The 27,694-nt window shown below is 34.9% G+C and overlaps 4 protein-coding genes across 14 annotated transcripts in view; 2 read left to right on the forward strand and 2 right to left on the reverse strand.

The window, feature by feature from the left end:
- The window catches only part of LOC110836442 (microtubule nucleation factor SSNA1), a 30,470-nt gene extending 26,461 nt beyond the window's left edge, over window positions 1-4,009 (forward strand). For 4 of the 5 annotated variants that reach the window (XM_087354110.1, XM_087354113.1, XM_087354112.1 and 1 more), the window contains exons 3-5: window positions 40-145; window positions 2,363-2,438; window positions 3,274-4,009. In XM_087354110.1, coding sequence (XP_087210236.1) covers window positions 40-145; window positions 2,363-2,438; window position 3,274 — 183 coding nt within the window. In that variant the 3' untranslated portion in view covers window positions 3,275-4,009. Of the gene's footprint in view, window positions 1-39; window positions 156-2,362; window positions 2,439-3,273 lie in introns of all 5 variants that reach the window. The other variant, XR_015536601.1, reaches the window with a different exon arrangement.
- Window positions 4,010-5,268: 1,259 nt separating this feature from the next.
- brn (beta-1,3-galactosyltransferase brn) lies at window positions 5,269-9,500 on the reverse strand. The gene is made up of 2 exons (XM_087354105.1): window positions 9,342-9,500; window positions 5,269-8,399 (listed from the first exon to the last, which is right to left on the reverse strand). Exon 2 carries the CDS (start codon window positions 8,367-8,369, stop codon window positions 7,134-7,136), a length of 1,236 nt encoding a protein of 411 aa, XP_087210231.1. The 5' UTR covers window positions 8,370-8,399; window positions 9,342-9,500; the 3' UTR covers window positions 5,269-7,133.
- A 108-nt stretch (window positions 9,501-9,608) lies between these two features.
- Window positions 9,609-25,603, forward strand: LOC147872994 (uncharacterized). Of its 7 annotated transcripts, none has more exons than XM_087354115.1 (6): window positions 9,621-9,765; window positions 11,494-11,791; window positions 18,594-18,702; window positions 19,181-19,312; window positions 20,061-20,213; window positions 20,944-25,603. In XM_087354115.1, exons 2-5 carry the CDS (start codon window positions 11,757-11,759, stop codon window positions 20,181-20,183), a joined length of 399 nt encoding a protein of 132 aa, XP_087210241.1. In that variant the 5' UTR covers window positions 9,621-9,765; window positions 11,494-11,756; the 3' UTR covers window positions 20,184-20,213; window positions 20,944-25,603. The 7 variants fall into 7 exon arrangements, with proteins under 7 accessions (XP_087210242.1, XP_087210241.1, XP_087210240.1 ...); XM_087354114.1 differs by having other exon boundaries at window positions 20,947-25,603; XM_087354117.1 differs by lacking the exons at window positions 9,621-9,765; window positions 11,494-11,791 and adding exons at window positions 11,805-14,116; window positions 14,560-14,656 and having other exon boundaries at window positions 18,596-18,702; window positions 20,947-25,603.
- Window positions 23,525-27,693, reverse strand: LOC147872995 (uncharacterized). The gene is made up of 2 exons (XM_087354122.1): window positions 27,456-27,693; window positions 23,525-27,226 (listed from the first exon to the last, which is right to left on the reverse strand). Exons 1-2 carry the CDS (start codon window positions 27,682-27,684, stop codon window positions 26,976-26,978), a joined length of 480 nt encoding a protein of 159 aa, XP_087210248.1. The 5' UTR covers window positions 27,685-27,693; the 3' UTR covers window positions 23,525-26,975.
- Between the last annotated feature and the right edge of the window lies 1 nt (window position 27,694).

Consider the following 27,694-nt stretch of genomic DNA (forward strand, 5'->3'; position numbering starts at 1 on the left):
TATTATTCATTATTTGCCATTTGCTGTTTCTGGTTTCAGATCCTCGAGAGCTCCCAGGTTTTACTGAACATGGTGCAAAGAGAAGCATCCTGTTTGGAGCACGTAATGGTCAAGAAAATTAATGCCGAGGACACTTTTCCCTCATGTATGTTTAGGTAGTCAAAAAAGGCTTTTGCCTATGCTGAACATTAAGAAAAGTTATGGTCATGGGGTTATATGACAAAAATGTATACATTTGAAAAAATTATGATCTGTTGAAGTTATTTTGTCTGAAAAGGAAAATAACAATTTGGTGACCAGCTCATGAACCATTACAGGTTGAAAATATGAAAAATTATAATTGTGTATAAATATTCAGATTAAACTTGTACACGTTAAATGCCATTGCTATAAACTTTTGACATGCTTTGCAAATGTAAGTACAAGAACACTCATAATTAGCTACCTGTAAAATTTATGAATCATAACGTGTGAAAAGGCATAAATAATCAACAAAATAAGTAAAATTTTATAAATTATGAAATAATTAATCAAATAGTATTTCCCTTCTGCCTATCTGTAATTATTGATAGTGTGTTGGCTTCCAGGTTATCTAGTAGTTACCTTCTTTATTGACATTTTAATGTAAGATTTTCTCAGTGGCTTTGCAAATGACTGTTGGTATAGTGGGGCAGCTTCACTAGTCATCATGTTGTCAGACTGCATCTAGTGACTCTAGTTGAGTATTTTGCTAGTCATCATTGTATCATGCAACCTGTTACTAATGTAGAGGGCCCTGCATTCCAATGGAAACTTGTGGACTACAGAAGCCTTGTCTGATCTGACTACACTGCATGTCTTTTCAGTGGAAGATTTATGTTTTTGTACGATGGTAGTATTCTTTCATGCAGATGGACAGATTCATTACACGGAGTAGAAAGGCTATGCTGATCAGTTTCTGGTTGGTTGCTGTCTCACTGGATCTTACTCTGTTGATCTGCCTAGTAGAGCACCCCATTCTCTTTGCTGTCTTCTGAGGTGATAGCCACATGAGATTATGTTAGTAACACTTTTGGTGTTTGAGGACAGAAAGGATTAAATGGGAGTTGTATTTGGGGTTTGAGGACAGAAAGGATATAAATGGGAGTTGTGTTTAGAGATTATCAGAGGAAAAAGAGTGTGACAAGATTCAGAAACATGGCTATTAATAGGATTAGGATGGACCATTATATATTGTGGAGTTTTGTGTAGTTGGTCTAAAGGTTGTTTTGTCACTTGTTTAACCCTTTGCGGTTCTATGTTGGACTGAGTCCAACATTTAAAAATCTGATTTCCAGTCTCATGTCAGACTGTGTCCGCCACGTATTTTATGAATTACGATATCTGGAGTCAAACTGAGGCTGGCAAACAGTGTCAGCATATTATTCAAGCCGTCTTCTTTGCACTATTTCTATCCTAGTTTTCCTGGTAAGACTTGGTGTACCTGGTAACAGTGAAAGGAATCAGGAGAGAAAAGTTGTGTTAGTCTGAAGCGTGTCCAAGGAAGCCAGGACTCCACACCAAGTGTTTTGTCATACATTATATAGTGAAGGAATACCATCGTGTATGTAGCTGTCATATTTACTTAGGATAGAAGTATTTTATATCTGATAAAGTTATAAAAGAAATATTCCATCTTCCCAGTAGGAAATTATAATTTTTAATTATTTTTGGCACATAGAGCAATCTACCACTGACATGTGCATGTTCTTTCGTCTTCTTATCAAGCATTCTTGATGTGTAGTGACTTCATCGTTTACACTTTGATTTCTGTTTTACTTGGTCTTGATCTTTCGAACACAATCAGTGCTATAGGAAGCATAGCTCTGAGATTATGAAATCCAATGCTTATATATCGTATATCTGCATGCAATAAGAGGTGTTTACGCATCATCAAAGTAATATCTATCAACTTGGACTTGCTTTGTTTTCTACTGAACGACAGTAAGCAGAAAGGCTACACTTACCACGTATCTCACTAGCGACAGTTGTACGGTCCGAGAAAAATATTTCACACGGCCAGTATTCAAACAAAAGGAACTTTCATCCTCTCAGAACATATTCTCACCATATTTAGCAAAGTTTCTTCTGTTTTATGCAAGTTATAGAAGACAATCAAACCAGTTCATAATAGTACTTGAATGTATACAGTTTAGTGGCTTTTAAATAGACCAGACAAGAGCCGCAGTGGTATTAAAAGGGACTCCAAAGGGTTAAGATGTTATGAATTAGTGCATTGTTAAGTAGTAGATGACTTTTCACATGGCAGGAGTGAATGATTGTCAGTTTACATGTAATACATGGTATTAATGTTGATTTTCATGTTGCACAATTGGTACACCAGCAAGGACCCATAGTCACACAGAAGAAAGACATGAGTGCAGGGGACATCCCATAAGACTTGATGTGACTGATGCTTGGTAAGTATTATCTACTCCTATTCCTGCCACTGTTACTACACTATTATGCATTCATTGCATGATGTTCATGAAAACATGATTTAACTTAACAGCTTCTGGAAAGATTTGAATGAAATTTAATGTGGATGTTATGCAGTTGTGGACTACTAAAACTGTACTTTTCAATTTCCTACAATCTGTAATACCAACTTGTGAGATGGGATTGATACTAACACTATTTGCAATAAGGCCATACCAAAATGTATGCTTTTAGATTTTTAAAAATACAAAACTTTGGTGTAAGACTCTGCTGCTTGGAGTTAGTTAAAATGATATACAGGGAGCTTTTGATGAAAAATTTCACAGTGAGTTAAATATGAGCCTGAAATAGCGTTACTTAATAATAGAAAGTTACAAAAACTGTTCAAAAGCATCTGCCTGTGAATGCACATTTGGGCACAGCATAACAGGGGTTCCTAAACCTTGGATCACAAAGACTTTTTCATGGATTGTGGTGTAAAAGTCAAAACATAACAATTTTTATATTATTATTGATTTGGTCAATTAAATGTTGCCAACAAATTTTTCAGTTTGTACACTTGTAAATGTACCTCTGTTAAAAAAGAGCTAGTTTATTAAGAAAAAGTGTTTTGAATTTGCTCCTACTTAAACTATGGGTCATAAGGTGGAAGAATTCTGAAATGCTGGGTCATAAACAAAAAAGTATCAGAATTGCTATACTATACAATGCACTTTAGTATTCAGTTGAAGTGCTGGGCAGCATTAACCACAGTAGTGGCAAGCTGTCTGATACTTCCAACAGTTTTTATGACATAATACTCCCTTCCACTCACAGAAATCTGGGATATACAAGCCAGAAGGAGATGGGCGAAAGAAAAAGGTGATTCAGAGTTCTGTAAGACAGGCCACACTGAGCATAGAAGATGAACAAGAAGCAGGAAGTACTTTCATATAAATCTGGGGCAATGTAGACTAATAAATGGTGAGATACATATTGCCAAACTGATTCTTAAACTTCAGCTAACTGTTTCTGATGTTTTTTTTCTGAACATTTGTAAATAAATATTGAATGACTTGATTGATGTATCCATCTGCATGATATTTATACTCAGTGTATTTGTGTGTATAACAGATTCAACAAGAAGGAAATTATAATTTTGGGCATTCAAGGCCAACAGAAAATTAAAAGGTATATTTTCTTATAGAAGTCATAGTATTTTGACTTAATTAATTTTGGGGTCAGCTAACCTCCCATGAATTTTCATGGAAGTTATATAAAGATTGTGCTGTCATAATCCAATATTCCCCATGTATTTTGAATATTTCTTTATGCTTATGTGAGTTCTAAGCTTCCAGTTGGTAGGTACTCTGTGCTGTGTTCTTTCTTTTTACTATAGTTGACTTTCTTAGTCTGATGCATTTTAATGGATATAAAATTACTTTTGCAACCAGAGAGACAGTCATCTTATATTTTGACCAGATGCGCCCTCATTAGATGGTGAAGCACATTTTGTGAAAATTCATTATTACACTTATAAAAATAAATTATGCAACTTCAGTTTAACCCATTATTGGTTTTCTTGTTCTTTAGTTTCACCATCTCTACACCTGATTACAAAAGCCTAAGAGTTGATGATTATGATAATTGCTGGCTGATTGAAACATGGGAATTTCACATGTTATTATAAGTGTTTTACATTGAAACCTCAATGCGTCATTTTTGACGGGGGAGAGATAAAAATTATGAATACGGGAAAACGACAGTTACAGGAAAGCATTAAAAATGATAAACAATTAAAATAGTGCATTTTTCTCTTTGGCATACACAAAACAATACATACAAAACCTGTTTCAACGTTACTTCTTTTTGCTAAAAAAGCCTATAATGGATAATTTTACGTTTTAGGCGAAACAGAGCCCTTTCCATGTTCAAAAAGTTTTCATCACCTCCTTCACAAATATTGTGTGCATAAAAGAATGAATTAACTTTTACACCAATGCAGCATGTGCTTCGGCAAAACTCTGTCTTCACCTTCCTCACTGCGTCTGCTCCTTTCACATCGTCTCACAAGTCATCAATAGTGTTGACTCTGCATGTGGGAAGCTCGCTGCGCGTCTTTTGATATTGATCTATCTCTAATGCAACCATTTTAAATTCTAAAAACATTGCGTAAATTTTGAAGTAATTTCTCAGAAACGATCGGTGCAAGAAAATTGTGGGTCAGGACTAAGATTTTTAAATGGAACGCTAGAAGCCAGAAAATGTAACATTACTTTATATGGGACTAATCAGGGACTGAACAAACCAGACTCTGCATTTGGGAAAATGATAGTTCGGGGAACAATGGATAGAGGTTTCACTGTAGTTCTCAATTAAGTTTGTTGTTTATTGATACATATGTGCATTGTCTAATCATCTGCAGAGATTATATTGCAGTGAATCGGGTGACCTCTCAGGAATGAGGGAGGAAGTGCCTATGACATGTTTTAAGTTGCCATTTCAGAATTTTACAGGAAACTTCAATTAGGATAGCTGTCATGCTTGGGAGTTGAACCTTGTACCTCACTAAAGCAATGCAAATGCCCTTGTGTGCTCAGTAATCAACACTGGAAACAAGTTTGTAATAATAACCAGTAGTTTTATTGTCGTGTTTGCTCATGGCAGTTCCATTGGCATATCTCATGTGAATAGAAGGTATAGTGGATGAAGTTCTGAGAACTGAACTTCAGTATCTGTGTTAAGTCTGTCCACGTTCCTTCCTGCAATCACATGAAGTATGCCCACGATCATCCAGACTAATCTCGAGCATAGTAATCAAAATCATAAACATATATCAACTGCATGTTTTATTTTCACATCTTTCTCTCAAAACAATGTTTATTTGAAAAATTAGGGCTGTTTCAGTTAAGCAGTAAGCTAGCCCAAGTCTTTAATTGTAATTTTTTCCCTTTGGGCAGTGGCTAAACTATTGCATATTTTCATATTGAACCTCATAATACAGAATATTTACTAAAATATAGGGCAAACACAAATTATCTGAGTGATTTCAAATATTTATTCAACAAAAACTAAATAGCATACTGAAATGAAATACCATTAATTGAAGCAGAAAGAAAAGTTTTTGTAGCATGTGAAAGAAGGCCACTAGAAGCATAGCTCTTGACATGGCAGTAAAATGGTGACAGCCTGAGAAAGTGAACTGAATATGCACATTGAAAACTTTTATGGACTTCCTTCAAAAACCCATTGAATAGTGGTTACAAATTTTGTAGAATTCATTTCGAGCATACAAACAGCTTTCTTGGATTGAATGACCATTTTGCCATACTGTCAGTAGGTCTACTTCTACTGGCTATTATTTGGGATACATCACCTCTCCCTCATGCCCCCCCCCCCCAACCCAGTAGTGTACATTTAATTTCTGTATAACATTTATTTCTTGTTAAATATCTAAAGCTGCTCAGATCTTGTGTGTTCACCCAGTATTATTTCTGTGCTCAAAGTAATCAAGATGTGTGTGCCCTTTTATTGTCATTATTATAATTCTAAAATGCCTAACTTCTAGCTTTCTCTCAGTGTACTGTCACTGCCCATTAATTTGTTGCCTAGTAGTGAAGCTCCCTGAGCCAGCTCCTTTTAAAGTGTCTGGTTTCAAATTACAGATTTATTGTTCATGTAATAAATAGTTAACTTTTCATAAGAAAATGTGTCCATTAATCAGTTTATGAACAAATTAATGGTAATAATCAATTAATATTAATTCACAGCCCTAGCAAAAATCAGTGATTTATAACCAGGCCTACACAAATCCTGGAAGCTAGGTTTCCAAAATTTTCTGCACATGTTCTGATGGCTTTGTATATTTGCATTTCAAAATTTTCACATGCAGTTCTGATTCTATTACATAGGTGTCAGCTTCAGTGTTTGCAAATAAATTACATGAATATTTTTTCATTTATGATATACAGGCCTATATATATTTGGTTCTTAGTTTTTGGAGGTGGGTCCTAAATTTGTGGAAAATCTGTGCAGACCTGCTAATAATGTGTCATAACACATAATTTATGGTTATTTATGTAATTGTTTCACAAAATCTGAATGAGAAACTGATCTCATGGTCTCTTTTTAATATGGCAGACCACTCTTAGTGGCTTTATGCTGCACTTTCTGTTTACTCTCACAGAGAGGATAAAACATTCACAATTTAAAAAGACAACTTTGAAATAAACATTATGCCTTCTGTTAATATACAAAGTGGTTATAGATTGAATTCATACATGTTTGGACATTGCAAAGTAAATTTTAGCATTAATCAGACTCTAATTTCATAAAATCAGGCAATACTGCCTTTGCTGACTTCAGCATTATTTACTTGGAAAATTGTTGCTCTTCCTTTCTTTCTTTAAAAAAAACTTCTATGGACAAGAAAGGATATGGCAACAGTTTCTGAAAGAGTAAATCAATTTAGGTATTTGCCTATCCTCCAAGTCTGATATACACACTAATGTGTTTTATATACACATATATTTCAGTGTTTAAAGTGGTATTGTTACTTTATGGACAATTTTTGTGAAGGAATCTGACTTTGCTTAAGTATAGTGTGTGTGTTCAATGACTAACATGTAAATGACATAGAATGGAGTATGGTTACGTACCTACCAAAATGGAAAACATCAAGCATCACAAAAATTTGTTTAGGCATTTCCAGCACTCTTCTGTTCATTCCATACTTTAAGCAATTCACTTGGATCATCGTAACCATGCGATGCCACTACGTGCCGATAACTGAAGACATTGTATTCCTTTTTATAGTAATGAAACTGAGTACAATGGTATGGCTCAATGTCAACTTTCTTAGCAACTATGCCAAGGTAGATGTCATCAAAGCGAAAATGTTTTGTATATAAACTTGCATAGTACATGTCAAACAAAGCTTCTCGGGACAGGACATATGCACCAGCTGTAACATAAGGTGGCCACATGTGGTATGGATACTCTGCCAAAGTAATATACCATCTGCTGCTTCTGTGCCGGTGTGGTGCTGACATAAAAACATACCCAGAGAAAAGTCGTGCATCATCTGGTAATTCAAAGTCTAGGAAATGCTGTAGCTTCTGACCACCTCTTTGAACTGATGTGAGTTCAAAGTTTTCAAGCTTAGTTTGTCTCTTTTCTCTTCTCACAGGATGTATTCCCTGTGAGATACTTTGACCATTAATTTGCCTGTCTGAAAGTGATCTCTGTACCCTTCTGAGATGTTTAAGTGATAGAACTGGTGTTTCCAAATATTCTGGGTATTGTGTTGGGTTTCTAATGAAGCGGAGGACATTTTTAGTTGATATATACATATCATCATCACTAAACATGTAAAACTTGGAATTTGGGCATACAGTTACAGCCCATTTGAAGCCCATCATAGTCTTTATTGTATTGTTGAAATATGAATCTATAAAATCAGCCTGAACAATATCGCCATATTTTTGTTGCTCCTTTTCTATACCTATCTGCAAATCTACATTCTTTGGGTTTACACCAAGAAGAAACACAGTTCGTATGGGAACATCTGAAAATCTTTTTTCAAACCCCCAAGAACTTCTTATTGCTAGCCTTCTATCAAAATGGTTTACTGCAGATTTTACAATATACACTAGCCTTAGTTTTCCTGAATAATCGTTCTCCATGCACTTCTTATTACAACTTGATATGAAGGTATAGTTGTACATGTTGATGGGAGCTACATCTGGCACTTCCACGTTTCGAAGCTGTAGGACATACTTTTGGATGTCACCTTCCAGTGGGTAATGGAAGTGTCTGTAGAAATCTAATTCAAATACATGGGTAAACACTCCAAAATACTGCAAAGTTATAATTAGTAAAACAGTTACTGTAATATATTTTATCTTCATACGTGACGTGAGTCTTATGCCCATTTTTGTTCTCTCATTTGGATTTGAAATGGCCTGAAACAAAAAAGGGGTTTTTACATTATTTGCAGTGTCCTTACATTTTCCTGGGGTGACTTATAATGGTCTTTTTAATTAGAATCACAAAAGTATAATTCTCAGGTGTTTTGTTTTATTTTCATATCTAAGACCCTATAGCTTTAAGACAGCAAAGAACTTGTTAGGTGTTAAACATACTTGCAGAAATGATCTTGATACACATTTGGGTAGTTTCCCAGACCAGTTTCAGAGGGAAATAATTATTGCTCATACTATTATTTGGTTTAATTTCAATTTCTGTAAGCACTAAATTCTAGGTTAAGATTGATTACGACTAGTGTCCTAATTGTGTTCACTGTAAACTTTTGGTGAACAGATAAGTATTTTTGTTTCTGTAGAAAATTTGCCATCTTAACCATTCCCTCAGGATTATGGCTATATACTAGAGAACCAACCATTAAACCACCCACTGTTTTCATGGCACTGATCGTTCACATTTAACAGTTGATAATATTAATATGGTTTTAAATGGTTGGAAGTTTTGGAATATCAGCACTAAACATGAATTTACAAATATCCCTGCACCTAAGTATTTGCTTGAATGTTAAATGCTGAAACTAATTCTGTTATTTGTTTGTTTCCAAAAAATGGATTTCAAGTGTGCTTAAAGAATGCAACGATTTTAGATTTTTAAAAAAAGAAGTGGAAAGGCATACCTATTTATTCTCCTCATCATAAGTACTGACAATAAAGAAATGTTTATTAAGGACACATAACTGGTGTTCAAAAAGGAAACAAACCCCATTCGTGGTGTGCCGAGCACACATTAATCCAAATTATGAGTGGAATACAACTTTTGGGATTTCACAGTTCCTTTGCAGTACAGGCCAACATGTGGAACATGTTATCCTATGAATACCACACTTGGTGCATACAGAATACTAATTCAAATATACTTACACTTTAGATTAATTAAAATGCAAATTTTTCAGTACACTCAACATGCTGTTTCGATGTATAGACTTGATTTGAATAAATATGACATTGTGTGGAAGCGGCCATCATGTTTGTATAACAATTTTACCAACTAGTCAAGTTGCAATTTGTTTTAGTAAGGCAACATTTATTGAATGTCTTGTAAAATTTATATTAACGTTTTAGGTTTAAGTATTTATATGCCAAATACTTGAGAAAGTGGAATTACCCTGTGAGATTTATATAGTTCAACGACCTTGGGGTGTTGTGATTGAGGTCCGGCCATGTTTGTTGAGAGGAAAGTGGGATGAAAAAGTATAATTGTAATTTAACATTTGTATTTTGGTGCTAATTTACTGCAGATTGATTGCAACAGAAGTTTATATTGCAATGGAAGGAAGCGACAGAGGTAAGTGTAATATTTAAGTTAATATTGTCCGTAGAAAAGTTCATATTTTGACAACATTGAGGGCAATGGCAGTGTCAGGGTCGGAGGCAGACCTAGTTCAGTGACCGCGTTTCTTTACATTTTTTGGAAAAAATAAGCCGAAAGACCAACCGGACAAGCTCGGTTACATAATCGTTTTTATCAGTATTAGCGTCTGTTATGATAACATTGTATATATTTACAGACTATTCTTTCATACAAGTTTTATGTATAGGTTGTATGGACGTTAATGATGCAACTGTTTGTATTTTTTTACGACAGACATAATAAATTGAAATTTTAGAGGTTGTAACTTTTTTCCAAGACGTAGCAGATTAAAATTTTGAAGGATATTCTTATACGATATGCTGCAATTACTTACATTACATTTTCATGTGCTGCAGTGATAAAATTGGCCCAGGAAGAGGCCTACATGTATTTTGTGTTATGTAGTGCAATATTCACAGTTAACATGTGTTACAGCCACTAAATGGTGGGATTTGTAGGTTTCTCTGCATGTGCATTTTTTCTGAATCTTGTCATGCATGTGGTTCTTGTTTAGGGTCATAGGTGACACTAGTATGCACATTTGCAAGGTTTGTAGACAGTTCCAGACAAATTGTTGTACACATGTGTTGGTTTTTCGGCCGTATGTAGTCATTATTTTGTGGGTGAATGCAAATAGTTAACTGCATTAATAAGATATTGTAAATGCGTCATATTGTGATTATATATTATTAAAATATTTATTAAAAACTTTTGCCGTCAATCACAAATATAATATTGTTAAAAGATTAAAACATCATTTAACGTTTCCTATCGAGTACTCGATTACATTGGAAACTTACACGACTAGTTTCGGCTATAATTTAGCCATCAATGGGTGTTATGTAGTTTAAACTTATTACATGAATTACTGATTGTTATTGTTTTTTATGATTTATATTCTTCATTTTTCTGATGATGTTCTGGTCCTTTGTATTTTTCTTCATTGGTTGTATTATCACAGGTCACTATTAGGTTTTTATTTCTTATTTGTAGTGACGTCAATATTTTGTGTATGACTGTGAAGTAAAGTTTCAATTTTATCAATGACAATTGAAAATAGAAATATAGAAAACAAAATAAATAAATAGTAAAAATAAATCATGTGAACTTACCCAAGAAGTAATATCGTATTCGTATGTAAGAGAACGGAGATGTACAGGACTGAATTGGATCGTGGCTGGTTACCGACTGCGGTGCTAGTGGGTGAAAGTTGGTTTGTCAGGGTTGAGGTCAAGGTACTGAAGTGCTTTAAATATGGGGTTGTTAAGTTCAATACTATTATCATTAAGGCATAATTTTTGTTTATAATTTTGATATATGTAATATTGTTCTATTGTGTCCCTGTGTCTTTTGTTTTTTATTATTTTCAATATGTCCATTGTTTCATTGATTGTGTTATAAGCATGTCCTGTATTGAGAATATGTTTAGTGTATGCGGAACTATCTTTATTATGTTTTATGGCTGCTATGTGTTCTTTGTATCTTTGTGTGAAGGTGCGACCTGTTTGACCTAAAAACATAATAAAAAACATCCTCAAACAAAAACCAATTACAAATATAAACAACCAATATCAATTACCAGGTATATATAAATTGAAATGTAAAGATTGCCCCCTAACGGAACGGCCTGTCTGGCTGATGTAGACTTTTCCGCACTCGCAGGGAACTCTGTATATGCCAGGCGTCTTCAGTCCTAGGCCGTCCTTTACCGGCTGGAGAAAACTGGGAATTTTCTTTGGCGGAAGACCAACAGACTTGATGTCGTGCCTGGCCAGCAACCTACTTATGCGGTTGAAGGTCGTCCCGACGTAGGGCAGGAAGGCAACCAGCCTCTGAAACGTTGGTTAACATCGACCAGACTACACAGCGCAATAACCCAGAAGACGGATATCTAAAACAGAATTGCATTCACAAAGAAATGAAAAATGAGTTTAATGTGGGAGTACTTGTTACTTGCTGAAGTTAAGCATTTTTTTATCTTCTCATCTGTCATTGAGAAGTGTAAATTAAATATATAAAACTGTAACTTCACTGTTGTGTTGTATTTGTATGAAACTGTCATATTAAGGGACAAACATGGGTTAAGAGTGTTGAGAATGGGGTACTGAGGAGAATGTATGGTGGCCAGACTTGATAAACAGTGTCATAGTTTGTGTCAAACATTTGTAGTGGATGTGAGAAATGCATGAAAAATTTCAGTTGGTAAAGCAAATGGAAGAAACCATTTGTAAGAGCCGATCATAGATGGAAGGCAAAATAATAGATCTTAAAGAAATAGGTTGGTAGAGTGTGTACTGGATTCATTTGGCTGAGGAGGGAGACCAGTAGTGGGCTGTTGTGAGCACAGTAATGAAATTTCAGGTTCTACAGAAGGCTGGGATTATCTTGGTTGGCTGAGTAACTATAAGCTTTTGAAGAAGTTAAATATAATCAGTTTCTGTAAGGGTAATTTGAGTTTGAAATGGGAAATAGTTGGCATTAACACTCATTAATTGATTATTGATTTTGTGGTGATGTGTTTTGAATCCTTCAAGTTTGTTTTTGGATCTTTGAGGATCTGTTAGTAATTGTCCTCTCATTCAACACCATATACTTTCAGAACTGAAATAGTATCATAAAATGAAGTAGGATACAGAGATGCATAGATTATCATGGACAGCAGTAAAGGGAAAACCTGTGAACATTTTTTGAAAGAAGGATTTATATCTGGTTCAAGGTTAAAAATTGTATATGGATCATTCTTGCTTGACCTATAAAGAGATGTTTCAGTAGTTGGATTTTGTAACCACCTAGTTTTGAAGATGGCATGTTGAGACTGAGGTACATTAGTTGTAACCAGTAAAGTAATTTGCACATTTGTGTTACCTTTTAACGTTGAGCACTGAATAAAATGCCGATTTTATGAAAATAATGGTAAAGATGACAACGCAGTATTTTGAGAATCAAAGTTCTCGTTGTGCTGATTACGGTAGTAAATGTTATCACCACAATTAATATAAGCAATGTCTCCATTATGTGTATTGCATAGCGTGTAGTCTAAACAAGATTTCGCAGGGGCACTTTGGTTTCACAGCAAACATCAAAAACTCTTTGTTAGTTAATGTCTCTAGTTACAAAAGTAAAAATTGGAACCCCAGTAAAACTGCCTTTAACAGACGGAAAGTAACGCGGATACGGAAAAGAAAAACAGGATTCTCAGAGGATATTTTTAATATCCTTGACAATTTCTTAAGGTTGGAATTAGATTTGCAGTGGGAATGGTGTGCCAGTGTATCCACTGATGGGGCTGCTTCACTGACAGGCCAAAAAGCGGCCTTGTTGCGCGTATTCGCGAAATTAATCCTAAAATAAGCTGGCAACACTGCATCATACACAGACAAAGCTTGGTCGCGAAACCAATTACTCCTGATTTACACGAAACACTGAACATTTCTGTGAAAGTGGTCAATTTAATCAAGTCTCGTACATTGAACTCCCGTCTTTTCAAGAAAATGTGCGGGTAGTTGGGATCCACACACACTCAACTATAAATTGTATCGTATTTGTTAATTTTGGGTCTGTCTGAAAGATTCGGACATTTGGTGGTCGAGTGGCCTGGTTTAACGCTTCGTAAGTCGCCATGTAGCTACATTATACATTCCATTGTATATAAACAGCAAGTCTGGAATGTCATTTTCTTTCCGATGTCACTGGTTGATCACGTCTACGAGCCTTCTTCATTGTTGTCAGAGTGGTTTTTGACGTAAATACGTCTATTTGTTTATTTATTTAGTGTTCTGTCTTACGACAGGTCCATATGAACAGGATCTTTCCATCCTTTTCTCGGACTGGGACCTGTTCATATACGTTCTTGGCAGATGATCCAGAAGTGGTTTGCCATTGCCTTCTTCTGTGTGTGAATGGAGTAATTGTTGGGATGCCACGGAGAAACCGCGGAAGCCCCCGGAGGAAAACTCCGTGTTGCCTAGACCACGGCCTTGCCCAACACAAGTTATAAATTCGGGCACCGCTGGGAATCGAACCCGAGACCCCAGGATTATAAGGCCAGCGTTCTAACCCCTAGACACCGTGGCTATCTATGAAAGTTACATGATGATAATGATGATGATGAACCGTGTTGCACTCCATTCCTTTACCTAAGAAGCTAATTGTTACGTCATCTGTTTACTTGGCATTGTTGTGTTTCATTATTGCCGTCAACAATCCGCTTTCATTATTGCGGAAAGAGCTGAGCTGTGAACCGCTTGTAGAAGAAGTGCGTCGTAGTCTAGATAATATTGTGCTGGTAAAAACGTTTTAGAATATCACAAGTACTTATCTTATATAGAAATTATTAAGAAATCTGTGATACTGCTCTCCACTCTCCATTTTAGTTTTGATTCAGTTGTCTATTGCCGGTGGACATCGTGGTCTCTTCCTATTGAACAAAGTTTGAGATAAGGGATTCTTATTTATTATTATTGTTTATCACATTTAATATTTTCATCTGCATTTGTGAACTCGTGTAAGAGAATTAGGCTTGTCTTCGTTTGACGTAAATACGTCTATACGGAAGGGTCATTCGGCAAAAGAGCGTAAGGAAGATGTGTAAGGTCTATATCAACAATGTGTATACGTATATGGACCGACAACAATGGTCAGCGTTTATATGAACTCCTGTGTGCATTGTTAGGTTACCTAAGAAACTATAGTTACGTCGTCTGTTTACTCGGCATTATTGTGTTACAGTACTGCCGTCAACAATCCTATTTCGTTATTGTAGAAAGAGCTGAGCTGTGAGTCGTTTGCAGGAGAAGTGCGTCGTAGACTAGATAATATTGTGCTGGTAAAAACGTTTTACAATATCACAAGTACTTATCTTATATAAGAATTACTACATTACATTACATTTCATTACAGTACAGAGACGTATTTACGTCATTCTCCGGAACCGTGGTTCCACTGTCAATTTTTGGCGTAAATACGTCTATAAGGAAAGGTCATTCGGCAAAAACGTGGAACGAAAACGGGAAACGAAAAAGTGTAACACGTGTACCTAGGGAACGTCGTGTTTACTCGGAATTGTTGTTACATCTACTATCTTCTTACTATAAAAATTTGTGATTAGTCGTTGTCTTCAAGAAATTACGTCATCAACAATGTCAACTATAAACAAACTCGGCATTGTTGTGTTCCACAACAATGCCGAGTACAACACAACAATGCCGAGTAAACAAATAAAGCTTCACTACCGAGCCAGTCGCATTATCACTGCTCCAGAAGAAGCACGTGGAATCGCATTATTGATAATTTTCTGACAGTTGTCCTAAAACATCAGGAAAGTGAAAGAAGACGTTACCAACTATTTGAAGTATCAACTCTAACAACTACTACAAGGTAAACTGATACTCATTCGATATATTACGATGATTAAAACTATTATAAAAACTGACTTCATGATCGATTTTGAGACGAAGATTTGCAAGGGTGGGGCTGGACGTAAAAGGTTGACTGAACAAGAACTGTTGGCCTCTGAACAGCGACGTAAAGAACTACAACATCAGACCTACTTAACAAGTAAAGAAAAGCGAAGGGAGACTTATATTGATAAACATAGAACAACTTATTCAATAAGAACTGAAGGGAAAAAAAACAGACGAAGATTTGCAAAGGCGGGGTTGGACGTAGGAAGTTGACTGACCAAGAACAGTTGGCCTCTGAACAGCGATGTATAGAACTAAAACATCAGACCTATTTAACAAATAAAGAAAAGCGAAGGGAGACTAACATTAATAAAGGTAGAAAAACTTATTCAACAAGAACAGAAGAGCAGAAGAAAACAAACGAAGACTTGCAAGGGTGGGGTTGACGTAGATAGTTCACTATCCAAGAACAAATGGCCTCTGAATATCAATGTAAAATCTTAAGAATCTGAACTAACAAATGAAGAAAAGGGAAGGAAGTCTTACATTGATAAACGCAGAAAAACATATTCAACAAAAACAGAAGGGGAAAAAAGAAAAACGAAGATTTGCAAGTGTGGGGTTGGACGTAGAAAGTTTACTAACCAAGAACAATTGGCGTCTGAATAGCGACGTAAAATCTTAAAAAAAATGAACTATCTAACAAATAAAGAAAAGCGAAGTAAGACTTACATTGATAAACCTAGAAAAACTAATTCAACAAGAACAGAAGGGGAAAAAGCAAACGAAGAATTGCAAGGATGGGGTTGGACGTAGATAGTTGACTAACCAAGAACAATTGGCCTCTGAACAGCGACGTAAAGAACTAATCCATCAGACCTATTTAAGAAATAAAGAAAAGCGAAGGGAGAGTTACATTGATAAATAGAAAAACGTATACAACATGAACAGAAGGGAAAAAATAGAAAAAAAACAGACGAAGATTAGCAATGGTGTTGCTGGACGTAGAAAGTATACTGATCAAGAACAGATGGCCTCTGGACATCGACGTAAAGAACTAAAACATCAGAACTATTCAACAAAAAACAGAAAAGGAAAAAAAAGAAGACTTGCAAGGGTGGGTTTGGACGTAGAAAGTTGACTAACCAAGAACTGTTGGCCTATGATCAGCGACGTAAATAAGTAAAATATCAGATTACAGGAAGCGCACCGAAAGGATTAGCCATCGTTGTCGTCAAAAAATGACGTCATCAACAATATCACCTTATATTTGTTTATACACGGGGGTTAGTTTAGTGTCTTACTCAACCAACGCAACCAACCCACTTCGGGGGGTTGGTCAAGTGTTTAAACCCCCCATTCGGGGGGGTTAGTTTAGTTTCTTACTCAGGGGTTAAAACACTTGAATGAGACACTAAACTAACTCCTCTTCGGGACTAACCAAGGTTGGTTGCGTTTAACAAACTAGGAGCTCCGAAAGGAGCGCCCTGCTCTAGTACTATAAAAATTTGGAATTTCGTCGTCGTCAATAAATTAGGTCATCAACAATGTCAACTATAAACAAACTCGGCATTGTTGTGTTCCACAACAATGCCGAGTTTAGTTTCTTACTCAAGATTTTAAAACGCAACCAACCCCCCCGAAGGAGGGGTTGGTCAAGTGTTTTAACCCTCCATTCGGGGGGTTTTGTTTAGTTTCTTACACAAGATTTTATTAGGGGTTGGTTGCTTTTTAAAAACTTGACCAGCCCCTCCGAGGAGCTCCGAAAGGAGCGTTCTGCTCTAGTTACATTAAAATACATTACATTACATTCATCTACCACAGACCCATCTTAAGCGTAACTGATTCAAGTTAAGCATTCAAGCATTTTTGTTACCTAGGAAACGTCATCTGTTTACTCGGCATTGTTGTTACCTATAAAACATTACATTACATTACCTTACCTTACCTTACCTTACATTACATTACCTTACCTTACCTTACCTTACCTTACATTATGTTGTATCCCGAGCTGGGATAGGTTGGCAGGGCGAGCGGATCCCTTGGGAGGCAGTTCGGGGTGATCGAAGTACTACAAGCTGGAGGTTAACTTGAGAATTTATTCCAAATAAATTGGTACAAGTTGTTGCGAGATCCAGGTATCGAGAGATGTTGATCTGCCTAAGCACGGGCAGAGCCGACTTCTAACAAGAGTCGAGTTCCGTCTTGCGCGGAGACGATCCAAACTCAAGTTCAGAGAGTGAATAAGGGTGGTCTGTCGTCGTGGTTTTATACACGTTTAGTGACGTTAACTTTCTAAAATGGTTACAAAATAATAGCTTTCTTCATCTCGGTACTCTGCCACTGCATATAGGTCTTTGGCTTGTTTACAGTAAATTCCATCGCTAGTTGACCACTAGGGATGATTTGTAAATCAGTGGAAACATCCTGCTTTCCCTTACTGAAAATAACTTGTTTATAGCTTATTTTGAAATAGCTTTGGGAGAGTACCGATTACACAAATAGTTACAATTTGAAGCTTTGTACCTAAAGATATTGGATATATCAATTAATGCATTTTATATAATTTGCCCGTTTATAACAATTACATTACATTACCTTACCTTACATTACATTTCATTACAATACATTACATTTCATTACATTACATTCAGCTACCACAGACCCATCTTAAGCGTAACTAATTCAAGTTGATTATGCAATGTCTTAATCAAACTTATCTCAATTGTAAAGCGTGTATAAAGGAAATATTTAGAATAAAGCCAATATATAAACTTTTTTTCCGTAGAGATGTATTTACGTCAAATTCTCCGGAACCGTGGTTCCACTGACAACATTTAATCTCTTATTACATATGAGTTAACAATGTTGAGTGAAGACATGACATATGAAAATATAAATGGTTGTTATTACTGTCGGTTTTATTGTAAATTATTGTAAGTTTTGTTTAATTAAATGCACATTCCTGGGAGGTGAGCTATCAGCTTCAAGCTCTGGCTGATTTACTCCAGGAGAATGAATCATGGTATCCATTGAATAGCAGAGAACTACGTTGCTAATGGAAGCAATTGTAGTGTTAAGTAATTATGCGCAATGAATTTTTCTAGTTTAGGAGGGTAGTTGCCATGGTTTATACTAGCACAGCACTGGAAGTTTGAATAGACAGTAATTGTATCAGGTTCTTTAATGTCACTATAATATTCCATCATTTTTCATGTTCCGTTCTTATTAATTAAGGCTTAGTTAAAATGACAATTTTTATAAGGATACCATTTTCTGCAAGAATTGTCACTTCAAAATGTTCTGAATTAATTGCTGAAAAACTTGTTTCTATGAAAAAAACTTGTTTCTCTCTCTTTCAGTAATGGATATGCGCCCGCAGTCTCCAGGAAAGACCTCGCCCATCCAAGGTCAAACTATGGAAGAGACAAAGTTGTCCCAGCTAGAGAAGAAAAATTCTATTCTAAGGGTAAAGTGTTGTTTTTTGTGAAGTCACTTGCTTTTTATGTGCAGTTAGTTTACCAGGTAATATAACAACTTAAAAGAAATATGAAAACATTATAATTTTATGGCTGATGACCAGATGCATAAAACTTCATTAAACACGCACAGTATTGTTTTACAGACTGAAATTCTAAGTAGTCGTGTATATGTGACACAAAACATCACAAAATAAATGCATCCACAGTCCCTTTCATTTTATTATTATCTCTTGTCTGCGAATGGGCCAGATCTTAGCCTCTTTGTAAATTTGAGTGACCTGCTATGGGACATGATCATAGCAACATTATTTTTTAGAAAGTTTGTTATATTTACAGTATTTACTAATACCCTTTCCCCAACGTAACCAAAATATTTTACATATAATCTAAGATATTATAATGGGTTCATTGTTTATTGTTGTCAGTCATTAAAATAATAGAAAGTTTACACATTGTTTGTGTTAGGCGGAACTTGAATTACAAAGAAAACTGGAGTCTGACTACAAGATTCAGCTGGTTAAAGCCGCCATAGATCTCCGCAAGTCAAAAATGGAATGTAAGAAATCACAGCCAAGATATTATAATCAGCCGGAGAATGTAAGTTAAAAGTATTATTGAATATTCTGAAGTCCGTGCTTTATCGCCACATTTATTGTTCCCGTGGTGTCTGGAGTATGAATGTTTCTTCCTGAGTTAAATTTTCTTGTTTCCTAGCCTTAAATAATATCCCCTTCACTATCTTGGACTGGCAAATGCTGGGAATCCTTCCCTCCATGTTCTCATATATGATGTTATTAAGAGAATTTGTGTGTTCTGGTACTGTACAGATTGGAATGTGTTTAGTGTCTCAGTGTGACATTTGTCTTATTCATAGTTCTTAAAACTATACATTTTATAAGATTTGCAATTATTAGTATATCAATCACTCAAATCCAGATGTGTCTGATAGTTTTTGTGATATTCAGCGCCTACTGGCAAAACCAAAGTACTAAAGAGCCTGAAATTCAGATCAAGGTATAATGCATTTCAATGACGTTGGTCTACTTAAACGCTACAAATAAATTGGTTTCTAACAAGCAATTGATTGTGTTCAGGAAAGAATGCGGATTACGTGTCAGAATATTTTGAGTTTATTTTTCATAAAATTAATTCCTGCTATGCAAGACAAATGAAATACCCAGTTCTTTGTTTGTATTATATAATCTATAAAAATATCTCTAAAGCCATAATTTTCTAGGAAGCAGTGAACTTAAAATTATGACCAGCAAACACTTGTTGCAACACGAGGAGTCTTGTCATTGGTTTATTCAGAGTAATTTATTTACATTTATTTTACTGACTGCAGAAGGCATTGAGAGTTGAAGGCAGGAGGAGTAAAGAAGAAGAAGAAGAAGAAGAGGCTTTGGATCAAATAAATGTGGACGAAATTATTTCTGCAGTAGATGCAGTGTGTCAGGAATTTATATAGACTACTGGAAGAAACTAAAGGATATGGAAGGTAAATTGAAAAAGGTTGAGGAAGATTGTCTTAAAGCCTGCAGGCAATTAAAACTTTCATGTAGTGGACAAAGGATATTGTCCGAGAAATTTAACAGTTCAGCACTTATGTAAAGAAGAAAGTCTTACATGTTTTTAGTTCTGTGTTGATAAAATTCAGAACCATTATTATTCTCACATTTACAAAAATCAGCAAACAGTTGTAATGATACCCTATGGGTATATATTAAATAAATAAGACAAATGTAGGAAACAGAGGTCCCTGGAACACAGCAGGTCTGAATAGTTACAGCGATGAATACTGAATCATGGTGTAGGTTTAAGTCCTTGGTCACAATTTCAAATAACTCCTACAGGCAAGCAATGATTCAGAGTAATACACAGTAATAATAAAACGTATAACTAAATATTCTTACAAGTATCAGAGATCGGTGGGTTTGGCCTGGTTACCCTTTTAGCAATAGAAAAGCACTGAAAGTGATTTGAAGACCAAAAGAATGCAGAGTATTTTAGACAAATGTTATAAAACTTAATTACATATTTATTAAATGTTGGATAGTTCAGTAGGATAAACCATTTCTTAAAAATAAGCCATTAATGTGATCAGTTTTCATAATGTAATATACAGGTCATCATTCTTCTAATATTGTTTCCATTTTATTAGGGTATGATGGACATGTAAGTCACACAGAATTAGCATTCTATTATTAAATGTATTTTCTTGTTTTCAGCAGAAGTCTGCAGTTTGTGTGCATACATGAGTGACCAGCATTTTAATTTTCAGTATTAAATTCAGAAGAAATAGTAACAGTATGTATAGTATGTGTTGTAATTTGGAACAATGGAAACAGTTCATAGACTAAGGAGGTAACAAATGCTAGCCATGTACTATGTTATTCTAAATGTAGCAGAGCAGCATATACAGGCTGAGTCAAAAGTATGTTTACAAATTTTGTGTGCTTGTTCCAGGATCAAAAATAAGAAAAAATGTTCCTATAAACATGGGGTCGCTAATGTTTCATTTTCGAAATAATAGCCAAAAATAAGTTTCAGTGAATGACTTTATGTCAAAGTGAATGCAGCTTCCAGCAACAATTAACGTTTGTGCAGGAATTGTTGGCGACATGCTTGTTGGTCCATACATGCTTCCATCATGTCTAAGAGGATCTTCATATCGGCGATTCTTAAGAAGACGCCATGTCTTCTTGAAGATGTACCACTGAATACAAGGAAACAAATGTGGTTTATGCATGACGGAGCCCCAGCACACTTCTCCCGTCATGTCAAGAGATCATCTCGATGAACAGTACCCTCAGTGATGGATTGGACGCGGTGGCCCAGTAGCATGGCCACCAAGGTCATCGGACCTGACTCCATGAAGACGACCTATGGGAATGTGTGTAGAAGGCATGCCAGATGATTTGAGGAAACCACGGTGTGTATGAACGATTCCGCCAATCTTGTGTATGTTCTGCAAGGGAATGTGTGGAGAATGGAGGAGAAACCTTTGAGCATCTGTTATAAAAAACATTCCTGTCATTATGCTCGGCAATAAAGGCATACATTGAAACTTATTTTTGGCTATTATTTTGAAAAAGAAGCATTTGCGACCACATGTTCGTAGGAACTTTTTTTCTTCTTATTTTTGATCTAGGAACACACACACATACACACAGTTGGTAAACATACTTTTGACTCACTCTGTATACTTTTAATTAATTCAACAATTTAGGCCTTTAAATTTTTGTAAATGTTGAGCCTATACAACTTAAAGAAATTTTAGAAATTATGTTATTTTTCACAAATGTTCAATAAAATTCTAATATTTTCACTTGGAGAGAATTTGAAGAACTACAGGAATCTGCTGCAATTATGAGACACTTGGTCAGGGAATCAGAGTAAAAGTCAAATAATGGTGTGAGAACAATGTATGATCAGTGTTTGGAACAGTAGAAATTTTATCTGAAGCCAAGTAAGTAGAAGGTTGTGTGCTCTGTGCATGTCAGAGTAGAGGTTTCTCATCCAGAATTGTAGAAGAAATTCAAAGAGAATGAATTGGGACTTAAGATTTTTTAAGGTTCCTTTTAGCAGAAGTGTTATATTGGAGCAATGTGGTACACAAGTGAGAGATGTATTGTCAACTGATTCTGTCCTTCATGCACTTATTTAGTAACAATATGTAGCTATAATGTGTTTCTTAAAAGAAGGAATAAATTATATCTTCCTTCTTCTTTATTATGCCGTCTCCTTTAGAGGAGGTTGGTGACATATTATGAACAGGATCCTTCCATCCTACAGAAGCAATAATGCTAGCTATAATGAGATTGTTTCCATTGCTTTCATTTCAGTTTAATGTACCTTACAGACAATTAGAGTTGCCATTTGATGTGTATTGATATTCCAGAATGTAGATGTTTGTATTGTGATATCCAGTTTTCATGTGTTTTAATCAGTATTTATTTTTATAACAAATTTATAAACAGTATTGTAGGTGGGTTTAATTTGAATTTTAGTTGGAAGGAAATATCTGATCCAATCAAAAATAACACTTGGGTAATTTCGGGATGATTTATAAAATAAAAGGTGAAATGTAAAATTAAACAACTCAAATGTATAATAATACAAGTATAAAGTACCTTGCAAGTAAAAATCATATTTTTGTGCTTTGGGTTACATGATATCTCTTAAGTGGTCATTTATATCTTGGTATATGGCTAATGTTTTTAACTCAGGAAGTAACTGTACTTGAATTCAGTATGGGACATTGTCATGTAGGAGCTTAATACACAAACTTGTATAAGGTGGGATGACTGAGCCTTAAAATATAAAAGGAATGATGTACCTGTATGTCTATTACCATGTAGTTGAAAATAATATTATTCACTATTTGTGAGCTTAATTTTCAGCAGTATGTGGCATTTCTCACATCACATCTCAAGAATATGTTATACTGATACAATATTATGAATTAGTGTACAAGCATGAATTTAAGAATTTCTTAAAGGATTTAAGGTTAGGTATATAATGAACTATTTCCTGAAAATAGCCCATTTTAAATTTTGCAGTATTGATTTATTTTCTTCCTCCAAATCATCACTGAAATGATATGTCTCATTTTGGTGCTGACATGAGGTTCATTCAAAATATCTTGAAATGTATTCATTCATGGTCTTTAATTTTATCTCTCCAATTGTTAGGAGAAATGGTCTCCACAGTATGTATTCACTTCTTAATTTCAAAGAAAATTCCCCACATAATTCCTGTCTTACATGTTATAGAGGAAGACTTAAGAGGGAAAAGGATGTAAATAAGTACAAAATCAAGTTTGAGTTTATTCAGTTATTTACAATAATGTTGGGTACATTGTTTTTATACATCCATATTTTGGTAAATATATCAACAAAGTAGGCAGAATATTAAAATAATTCATATTATTTGTTTATCTAATACCAACTTGATTCTAAAGTATGAAAGATTTAAGATGTAGTAATGGCAGATATTTTATTGAGCCTATTTGATATCTTGTCCAGTGGCTTTATTTCTCAAGGTTACAGTGGACCCGGAGGTAGGACTGTTGAGTGATCTGCAAGGTCACCTTTTTACATTCCCTCATTACTTCTAGGGCTTCCACTGTTATTTTTAACACATATCTCTTGAATATCAAATTACATCAATCCTTTGAAAATATACTGTTGCTCTTGTATGCAAAATAATCTCTTGGTTTCAGATCTTCTTTCCTGAGGAGATTAACTTAAATCCCTTTATTTCTAAACTACCAACGATCATGTTGAAATAATTAATTATGTCCTAGTTTTATTCATGAACCATCCCTGCTTATTACTGAACTTGATTGGAACTGATGCACCTGTCCTCTAAATATGTTTAATATTAACTTCATACTGATATAGAACTACGGTTCATTCCTTACAGGCTTTAAACCTGATAGGTTTCCACCCTAAAATACCAATTAATTTTCAGTAATGTCAGATGTGCTATATATCTAAATGTAAACTGTGTTAGCTTCCTGCTTAGTAAACAAAATGTTGTGTATACAAAATCTTGGTAAATTTTAGTAAAGAAGTATTGAAAGCCCCTGTAAATTGCCTTTTCCTTATTTATATGCCAGAAACTAATTTAATGTGAAACTTTAATTTTCTTATTAGAGTTATGCCCATAACAGATGTTGATAGTTGCAAGAAAACAATTTCCCTGTAACATCATTTATTTCTGTAACCTTTTGTAGGTACAGTTTGAAATTCTGATTCCATTCATTCTTGTTCATCTGTGCATTATATCTAATGTCTTATTGTCACAGTATGTACACATCACTGAATGAGTAACATCAAATGGCAACTGTATAAATATTTGTTCAGATGTCATTGAATGAGCAATATCAGATGGCAACTATATAGATATATTCTTTCATGATTTAAAGAGAATTATTGCTATTTTCTTTGTGGGGAACCAAATATTCTGTAAAGTAGAAATATTTATGTGTGCCTTGTAATTACAGAAACTGTAATCTCTTAGCTTATATCTTGGTGATTGCTATAAGTTCTTTTAAAGAATACATAGCATCACAACATAATGATATAATGGTGTTCAATAAATAAGGTAGCAGTGTGAGTCAATGACATGGATTTAGTCATACATCAGTAAACATATCACAGGTGACAAGGGCATGACAATCTGCACCTGAAAATTGTACACACCAATGGACCATGTACTGAACCCATTTTAAAACATATTAAGCTGAATTAATGGGGGCAAGATCATTCCAAAAACTGTACAGGATCATCCAGGAATTTGCATTCCAAGTGAAACAGAGTAGTGAATACTGGTTCAGCCCAGTATGTTATATGCAGCTGATAACATGTAGCCTGTCACTGCCATGAAGCAATATAAGTTGATTGATCTTATGATGAAAGTCTACAAAAATCGTGCTCATGTCAGAAATCATTAGATGTACTTCATATTTGAAATGCTTGCTGCAGTCTAGCTAACTGCTTTCAGCATATGGCATTCTTTGGTGAAGTAATGTGATAACATATTCCACACATTAAAAAAGGGACATGTTACCTTATTTATTTTCCCTCATTATGACTAATGTCTACACATGTAATTCATGTTTCTATACTTCTGTGCAATTGTTACAAGAATTGTTTATGTCAGTGTCACTGACTTTTAATATTAATTCCTTAAAAGTTTATTATACCTATGAATAACCTAAAGTGGTGAATCTGAAAGTCTGTCAAACAAATTAATAAATCCAGTAGACCACATCCCACCACTGAACATCAAGATTAAACAAGTATTTAATGTTAACCAATTAAATTCACATGTAGCCATTTTATTGATTAACAGGTAGTTATTAAAAGATGTTTATATGAAGTGTTAGTTGCCTTGTACTACATCCATTGTTATGTGCTAAGCAGAGCTTAGTGTAAAGCAAATGAATCCTGCTTTCAACACTTTACATAGCATACAGAACACACAACTGGGCAAAGGTATGTAAATCCATATCATCATTCTCTATTAGTTGCAACCCAATGGCTTGTCTCTACTCTGTTAACTGTAATGAAAGTATTATTTAATTTGGCTCAAATTCTTGCAAGTATTTACTTTAGCTTCATAGCTCAGTAATCAGCATTTGGGATTTGTTCCATATCAGGAACATTTGAGAAGTAGGCCGCAGTCCTCTGCTTTCCTAGTCCTTAGAAGTTTACATTTTTACTCCATATTGTCTACCTGCTTCATAAGCTCTGTCATATCCAGAATTATTGTAGGATCTGCTGGGAGGCTTGTTTGTTGTAAGTAATGTAGGTTGGGGTACAGGTCATCCATTTTCAAGTGATGTAGGATGAGAAAGTGTAGAGCTCTATCATGCCTGACAGGGTGGCACGAGTACTTTTAGCTTTACATTTAATATTTACAGTTCCTAATATAAATGTATGGATTGGATATGATTGTTCATAGAACAGTACTTGTTTCAAAACAAGTTGAAATCAACATACTTGCTCTATTTTTTAGCAAGATTGTTTCATCTTACATACAGTTATACCTCCACACTCGCACATCTTCATGATGTGGTTCTTAAATAAGCACTAGAGCCAACTCTGTCGTTTCCATCCCAGATAAAATTGATGTTCATTCCTAGTGTTGTCACTTAGGAATGTTGATAATATGAATGGTTGTGATAAAGTTAACTTAACTGTTTCCTGATGGTTCAAATATTGGCTTTTGTGATGATGGTGAAATTTAGGATTCTACCATTCCACTTAGTAGTTTAGTTTTAATAATATTTGTTGTTACATTTTCATGTTCATTAAGAATGGACAACAAAAACAGGTATGTTACATGAAGATAAACATATATTCTTTGTAGATAAGTAGGATGGGAATCCCAGCCAATTATGCAAAACTAGGAACCAATATATATATAAACACCGGAATGAAACACTGCAGGCATCTAAAATTATTTTTACAGTCATAGGTTGAGGAATTATTGTTTTTTACTATCTGCTGCTTCTAATTTGTTTGCTTTCTTCGGTTTGGTGTATGTGACAACAAAGTACATATAAAAAGTACCTTTCTATAAATGAATGTTATACAAACTTCTTATATTTGGCATAGTTCATATTTCTGTCCAGATTTATGCTAGATGATCTGCAATCCTATCATATATAAATTGTTGCAAATTGTGAATACATTTGAAATTTAAAACAAACTTACAACATATTAGTCTTTTCTTATATTTCTTACAGTTACTTTAAGGCATCAACTGCTTGTCTTCTTATATCTTCTGCCATTTCCTTTAGTTCTGTATTACTTGTTACAAGACACTCGTTCTGTGCTTGCAATGTTTGCATCATACTTTGCAAGTGTCTATTCACTTCCAAAAAATTTCTGACTTTCTGGTACACAACTTCTGGACAGTTAATACTTTCACTTACAATCTGTGAAGAAGGTATATCACATCCCCTATTGGACATAACGGTGCTGTTTTTTAAGTGGTCTGGAAAAATGAACAATTAATGATAAAATGAATTGAATATTGTAGGTTAAGTTTTTGTTCATTGTTTCAATGACCAACTTATCCCCTTGCACAAAACGACATGCTTGAGACATTATATGGTCTACATCATAATTCTCATGCTAATATAAGATCTGCGCAAGATCACAAATTTCACCCCTAATTTTTTGGTACAACACATGACTTTTATTGTTTAAAATTTCTTATCTACATGAAACAGAATCCCTAAGTATGAAGACATCGTCTTCTGGGGCATTCTTTAAATCATCCAATACTTGTTCGGTGATTGGTGGCTTTGGTCTCTGCGGAATATTAGGTTTTTTCTTAAACATCTCAAACTTGTACGCCCTTTTGCACAAAATATATTTCAAAACAAAAACAAATATATTTTGCATCACATACGGAACGCGATTGTTTCTTTTTAATTTCAGCAGTACCATCTGGTGTTAA

The sequence above is a fragment of the Zootermopsis nevadensis genome, unplaced genomic scaffold (genome assembly GCF_977971745.1).
Source record: "Zootermopsis nevadensis isolate Lab colony 2312 unplaced genomic scaffold, Znev_1.0 Znev_ptg000022l, whole genome shotgun sequence".
Lineage (NCBI taxonomy): Eukaryota > Metazoa > Arthropoda > Insecta > Blattodea > Termopsidae > Zootermopsis > Zootermopsis nevadensis.

Excerpts from the sequence above, each read along its gene's own strand:
- LOC147872994 (XM_087354115.1), top strand. The coding sequence starts at position 11,757 with ATGAGTTTAATGTGGGAGTACTTGTTACTTGCTGA. Across the intron at positions 11,792-18,593 it reads GAGTACTTGTTACTTGCTGA|AGTAATGGATATGCGCCCGC; the intron begins AGTTAAGCATTT and ends TCTCTCTCTTTC. Across the intron at positions 19,313-20,060 it reads ATTATAATCAGCCGGAGAAT|AAGGCATTGAGAGTTGAAGG; the intron begins GTAAGTTAAAAG and ends TACTGACTGCAG.
- LOC147872995 (XM_087354122.1), bottom strand. The coding sequence starts at position 27,684 with ATGGTACTGCTGAAATTAAAAAGAAACAATCGCGTTCCGTATGTGATG. Across the intron at positions 27,227-27,455 it reads ACTTAGGGATTCTGTTTCAT|ACCACTTAAAAAACAGCACC; the intron begins GTAGATAAGAAA and ends TCATTTTTCCAG.
- brn (XM_087354105.1), bottom strand. The coding sequence starts at position 8,369 with ATGGGCATAAGACTCACGTCACGTATGAAGATAAAATATATTACAGTA.